General features: G+C 49.9%; 2 protein-coding genes across 3 annotated transcripts in view; both read left to right on the top strand.

Annotated features, from left to right (window-relative positions):
* Positions 1–187: 187 nt before the first annotated feature.
* CNG01060 (cyclophilin, putative) lies at positions 188–1,914 on the top strand. Of its 2 annotated transcripts, XM_024658603.1 has the most exons (9): positions 188–305; positions 399–463; positions 533–652; positions 721–784; positions 846–894; positions 952–1,034; positions 1,109–1,222; positions 1,294–1,332; positions 1,477–1,914. In XM_024658603.1, exons 1-9 carry the CDS (start codon positions 198–200, stop codon positions 1,825–1,827), a joined length of 993 nt encoding a protein of 330 aa, XP_024514527.1. In that variant the 5' UTR covers positions 188–197; the 3' UTR covers positions 1,828–1,914. The 2 variants fall into 2 exon arrangements, with proteins under 2 accessions (XP_024514527.1, XP_571865.2); XM_571865.2 differs by having other exon boundaries at positions 1,294–1,914.
* A 1,016-nt stretch (positions 1,915–2,930) lies between these two features.
* The window catches only part of CNG01070 (polyamine transport-related protein, putative), a 3,228-nt gene continuing 98 nt past the window's right edge, over positions 2,931–6,060 (top strand). The window contains exons 1-7 of the mRNA XM_571866.2: positions 2,931–4,053; positions 4,108–4,747; positions 4,805–4,962; positions 5,027–5,112; positions 5,177–5,460; positions 5,525–5,555; positions 5,631–6,060. The exon at positions 5,631–6,060 is cut by the window's right edge and continues 98 nt beyond it. Coding sequence (XP_571866.1) covers positions 3,163–4,053; positions 4,108–4,747; positions 4,805–4,962; positions 5,027–5,112; positions 5,177–5,460; positions 5,525–5,555; positions 5,631–5,799 — 2,259 coding nt within the window. The 5' untranslated portion in view covers positions 2,931–3,162 and the 3' untranslated portion in view covers positions 5,800–6,060. The remainder of the gene's footprint in view (positions 4,054–4,107; positions 4,748–4,804; positions 4,963–5,026; positions 5,113–5,176; positions 5,461–5,524; positions 5,556–5,630) is intronic.

A 6,060-nucleotide genomic window follows, 5' to 3' on the forward strand; every position in this document is an offset into this window, starting at 1 on the left:
GGATTCGCGGGCAAGTCAGGATTTAAACATTGCTCTTTAATAACTGCATGATGGTTTACGCGACGCGACGCGTTTCTTTCCAGGCTTGCTGTGATAATTCCACGTCATGCTCCACGTGTTGTTGGCGACGACGCACGACGACTACTACTACTACTAAGAAGGCTCGGATGAACACCTCTCACCCCATCCCAACCACCATGGCCTCCAAATCATTCCTCTCCCTCCTTGTCGCCCTCTTCGTGGCCATATGCTTCGTCCTCTCCCCGGGCGTTGACGCCGCCAAGGGCCCTGTCATCACCAACAAGGTGTGTTCCCATCCCGATCTCTTGCTCCGGGGGCTGTGTAATGTCTAGAGAGTGGGATAAGGTGTACTGACAAAGGGGAAATCGTGGATGTAGGTCTACTTTGACATTGAACATGGTGGTAAGCCCCTCGGTCGAATCGTCATGGGTCTTTACGGCAAGTACGTCCTCCATCCCTTCCCTTCTTGATTGCGGATCACATTCTAATCATAACATTTCCGCCCCGGCAGGACTGTGCCCAAGACTGCCGAGAACTTCCGTGCGCTTGCTACTGGTAAGAACTCTGATGGGGAGGACCTTGGTTACGGCTATGAGGGCTCTTCTTTCCACCGAATTATCAAGAACTTTATGTAAGTCCATTTTTTTGTGACATTTTTGCTGCGGAAGGAGGGGTTATTAATGGGAAATGGTGAATTAGGATCCAGGGTGGTGACTTTACCAAGGGCGATGGTACTGGCGGCAAGTCCATTTACGGTAGCAAGGTAAACTATGATCTGACTATCTTGGCTGGAAATGGGCTGGAGGCTGACGATTTGGGTATAGTTCCCTGACGAGAACTTCAAGTTGAAGCACACCGGTCCCGGTGTTCTCTGTGAATTTATCCGTCTTTTACCCACTTACGCCTTCATTACTAACAAAATAAATTAAGCCATGGCCAACGCTGGCCGTGACACCAACGGAAGCCAGTTCTTCATTTGCACTGTCAAGACAGCTTGGCTCGATAACCGACACGTTAGTCTTTCCATCAAACAAGCCCCATTTGGCGGGAAATTTGAACTGTGTTCTGACTTTTGATTTTCTGATAGGTTGTCTTTGGTCATGTTCTTGAGGGTATGGACGTTGTTTATGCTATGGAAAACGTCAAGACCTCTCGAGGTGACAAGCCCGTTGAACCTATTACCATTGCCGCTTCTGGAGAGGTCAGTCCATCCATCTTTTGTTTCCCCCCTCTTCCCCTTTTTCGACCTTGCTGACACTTTGGCATTTGCAGCTTCCTATTGAGCATGAGGTGGACGAGCAAGGCAACCAGGTACCTTTCCGCATCGAGCTTTAAACAGCTTTTTTCATCCATTCCGAAAAGAAACAGATTCTGAAGCTATGCATTTTCTCTTTCCCCCATTTATCCTCCTTCCCCCGTCCTTTATTCTTCTGTTTCTCTTTGTTTTCTTAACAGGTCGACCCGGATCAACCGGAAGGCACGGATATCATCGACAAACCCGAGGAGACGTCGACAAAGGAAGATGAAGTCCAGGATGGCGTCGTCCCCGCGGAGGACTTGGACCTTCCTTCCTCTTCAGAGGCGGAAATGGACAACGACAATGGAGATGATGAAGAGGCCTACGCGACCATCTCATCGCCGGGCAAGTACTTTATCTTCTTTGCGGCGTTTGTCATCCTTCCTGTCGGTGCGGGGGTGTACTTTTACGGCGGAGGAAAGGAGAGGATGAAAAAATGGAAGTGGAACGGGTTGGGGCAGAGAAAGGGGAAAAAGTATCAAAAGGTGGAGGATGAGGAAAAGCTGTGACTGGTCCGCAGGAGTGCTTGCAGTTAATAAGGTTAGATGCGCGTTTTCCATGTATCTTGTTGCGTCGTGCGTTGTTGGTGTCTTTTCTGGTGGGTAATCATTTCCACGGTCTTGATTCGGTTGTTGCGTATGTTCAACAGCGATACCTTTGCTGATTGCCCACGATCATCAATACCGGACATCGATCACAGAAGAATCGTGGCGCTTACTCAGCATCGCGCCGCACTCCAAAATTGGTGTCTATACATGAGCAAAAAAACTTCTGAAAGCTACGTAACGATTCAAGAGTTGAGCCTGAATGGAAGCTCAAAGGACAGCCGAGCTTTCATCAGCGCATGGATATTTTTATCCACTTTTGAAACTAAAATCGCAAGTCGCAGCATCATCTCATCCTTCACCTTTTCATTTATTTACAACCTATGCAAGGGTGAAAACCCAAAGCATAGCACATTTATTAGTACTAACGGAACACCCCTACATCTGCACATCCGTCCTGGACTTCCGTACATCCTTTTATGCATTTATGCATACTGCGCTGCGTATTGTGTCAAGAACGCAGATAAAAGATGTGAAAGGGTGGTGGTGTCTGCATATGTGAAAGCAATCACGCACATGAATTCTTATTTATTTATTAACTATTCCGCCGCCCCCCGCTCGGGCACCGACGAGGAGATATCGATGGCATTTGTTTGGTATTTTCCGTCAGCCGCGACCGGAAGAATGGATCCAGACCATGAAAATCCGCCAGTGAGATTGGAGAAGATGATCAATTTCAAAAACGTCATAACGCAGATGACCGAGGGAGGAGGAGGATCTACAAAATTTATCGGCCCAGGCCGTTGAAGCCGTTGCTTGCATAAACCATTCCTTTTTCTCATAGTCAGATCAGCGTGTGTGCTACACCACCTTGCATCGTCTGAGTAAGCATGGGAGGGCAAGGCGAGGGAAAGAGCGGTGACGATGAAGATACGGCGAATGGCAGTGGGACGTGGGGAGGAGTGTTGTGTTCGGTGACAAGCGAGTCGTGCCGCTTGCCGAGATTGTTCCCCTGGATTATTAATAGGCATTTGTTGTGGGCGCTTCTATGCACTCGTCTCGGCCACCGATAAAACATTTCCGCAAACCCCAATAGAATACTCGCTGCCCATTATTTTTTGGCTGACTCACCAACGAATACGCTTTCCATCCCTATAAACCCACCGGCTCATCTTGCCACACTCTTGCCTCCCTTCCCCTCTTCGCAGCTTGTCCTCACAAAGAGCAGATATTGACATCACTGCACCAGTTCCACAACGTCATTGTCCCGATCCACGACGCTCAACAAATTTTGAGACGATGGCATCAAACCCGCTGGACCTCGGGCCAGAGATAGGCCTGCACCCAGCTCACTCGACTACTCCCCCCACCACTTCCTCAGATCCTCAGCAGACCGCCGATCTGTCAAATTCAGAGGACGGGCAGTGGAGTGCAGGCCGTGCGCCTCCCTCACTCCCGCCAAATCTCGAGCACACGTACTCTGCTCCCGTCACCGCCCCTAGTGCCGCTGCCGCTGCCGCTGACATGCCAGACAATGCCAACCCCTTTGGTCACGTTGCAAGCGCCACAGGCGAGAATAATGAAGGTGCTGGTCAGTTTGGCGAAGGCGGTCACGGTACGACCGGCGCACCTGCTGCTATTGCGGGTTCTGACGAAAGCCCCACTCCTACCCTCAGTAGCATGAACGGTGCGCATGCTGCTCATGCGGCGGGTGTCAAGTCTGTATCAGGCCATGAGGGAGGGTACGATATCAACGAGAAGGATCACCAGGCGGGTACGACGGGTGGTAAAAGCGGTCCAGAGTTTGCCACACTTGCTGCCAAAGACTTGGGCTTGACAAAGGAGGGTCAAGAAGAAGCGAATGAAAAGGCTGAACACCCTTCTCCTCTGACGGCGACTCGCAAACTTTCTCGTACTGCTTCCGGGACCAAACATGCAGCTCACATTCTTACGGCCTCTGGCGGTCGAACCACTGAGGGTTTGGGTATGGTCCCTCTTGCTAGGAAAATGTCATCACCTCCGGCTGTCAGTCCCTTTGGTGGTGTTGCTCCTTCCGGTACAGATGCTGAACGAGGTCTGAGAGCGGTCAGAAGTAGGGAAGAGGAAGAGGAAAGAGATTTGGAAAGAGAACTGAAGGGGCCTGATCCATGGGCCGTGTCTTTCGAGCCTGGAGAAAGTATCAATCCAAAGGTGAGTCATTCATCCCTCTTGTATGTATTTGACGGCTGCTAACGATAGCGCTAGAACTGGGGTGTTGGATATCGATGGTGCCTCACCACTATCGCTGGTCTTCTCGTTCTCAACTCTACATTCGCCTCGTCATCGCCATCCGGTATCGTCAAAGATATGATGGCTTACTTTGGTTTCGGCCAGGAAGTCGCTGTCCTTACCATCTCCCTCTTTGTCGCCGGTTATTGTGTCGGCCCCATCCTTTGGGGTCCTCTCTCCGAATCGTACGGCCGACGACCAGTGTTCATCGGTACTTTCTTTGTTTACACATGTTTCCAGGTCGGCTGTGCGCTTAGTAAGAACACTGCATCCATCTTGGTCTTTAGATTTTTGGGTGGCACTTTTGCGGCTGCGCCATTGACAAACTCTGGTGCCCTTCTCGCTGATATCTGGGACGGAGACAACCGAGGACGAGCGATGAGTCTCTTTGCCCTAGCTCCTTTCGTCGGTCCTTCTATCGGTCCGATCGTCTCCGGTTTCATCCAGGTTTCCGGAACAAACTGGCGATGGGTGTATTGGATTCTTACCATCTTTGCCGGTGTCTGTCTCGCCATCATTGTCCTCTTTGTGCCTGAGACTTATGCGCCCAAAATCCTCGCTCAAAAGGCCAAGAGGCTCAGGAAGGATACACAGGAAGAACGATGGTATGCGCCTTGTAAGTCTTTCTCCCCTTGTGCTCCTTCTCTTCTCTTTTTCTTACGTGGGATATTAGTGGAGAGGCAAGATCATTCCCTCAAGGCGAGGTTGAACGATATCCTATGCAAGCCGTTCATCATTCTTGCTCTTGAACCCATGCTTCAAGCCGTTACTCTGTACATGAGTTTCGTGTATGGCGTAGTCTACCTCCTATTCGAAGCTTATCCCTTTGTCGTAAGTGTCTTTACTTTAAACCAACAGTAAGACTTCCCAAGCTGATTTCACGCTCCATTCATAGTTTGTAGAGAACCACGGATTCAACACCGGTGAGGAAGGACTTGCGTTCTTGGGTTTCTTCCTCGGTGGTTGCCTTTCCGTTCTCTTGTACGTATCTCCCCCTTCTCTCTCTCTTTCTCGACCCATCCGCTAATCAGGACTATCCTCACAGTTTCCTCACCGTTATCGAACCCCGATTCCTGCGCCACGCCAAGGAAGTTGCTCCCAACCCCCCAAAGCCCGAAAAACGTCTCGAGCTTTGCGTCATCTCTGGCGTTTCCTTGGTCATCGCCATGTTCTGGTTTGGCTGGACGAGTTACTCTTCCATCCACTGGATCAGTCCCGTCTTGGCTGGTGGTTTGATTGGTGTCGGTGTACTGGGCATGTTTGTCAGTCTGTTTAACTATATTATTGATGTGTATCTCTGGTCTGCGGCTTCTGCTCTCGCCTCTGCCAGTAAGTCCCCTCTGTGATTCGTAAATAGTAATCGCATTTCTCTAACCACAAACTCCTTTTTCAGCTGTCGTTCGATCTCTTTTCGGTGCCGGATTGTAAGTCCCATTTTTAACCCATCGTTCATCTTTTCCAAACGTTCAAACAATTACTGACTAGGATTGTCTTTATAGCCCCCTTTTCGCGGTCCAAATGTATGAGCGTCTCGGTACCCAATGGGCGTCCTCTCTTCTCGGTTTCCTTGCCCTCCTGATGGCGCCTATACCGCTCGTGTTAATGAAGTATGGTCCCTCTTTGAGGGCTAAATCAAAGTTCTCGCCGAACAAAATTTCGCACAAATAAAGGAAGAAGAACGAAGAAGATCTTTTTTTCTGATCCCTGTCGTGTCGAGACGAAGGGTCAGTGGTGGTTACTGAATATAGATTGGAAGGCCGGTCTTAGAAAGAGGTTTGGACATGGCGGCTAGAAGAAAGGTGGAGAACTTTTAAGGCGAGTTCGAGAAAAAGGAATGGTTATTCTTGACTGGATCGATGCTCCATTTCGTCCGCCCAGTCTGATGCGCTGTTTTTGTGAATTGCCTCTCTCGGACTACTGAGATAAGGA

This window comes from Cryptococcus neoformans, assembly GCF_000091045.1.
Source record: "Cryptococcus neoformans var. neoformans JEC21 chromosome 7 sequence".
Taxonomy (NCBI): Eukaryota; Fungi; Basidiomycota; class Tremellomycetes; order Tremellales; family Cryptococcaceae; genus Cryptococcus; species Cryptococcus deneoformans.

Coding starts and splice junctions, on each gene's coding strand:
- CNG01060 (XM_024658603.1), top strand. CDS start 198: ATGGCCTCCAAATCATTCCTCTCCCTCCTTGTCGCCCTCTTCGTGGCC. Junction 1,035..1,108: donor CTTGGCTCGATAACCGACAC/GTTAGTCTTTCC, acceptor ATTTTCTGATAG/GTTGTCTTTGGTCATGTTCT. Junction 1,223..1,293: donor CCATTGCCGCTTCTGGAGAG/GTCAGTCCATCC, acceptor TGGCATTTGCAG/CTTCCTATTGAGCATGAGGT.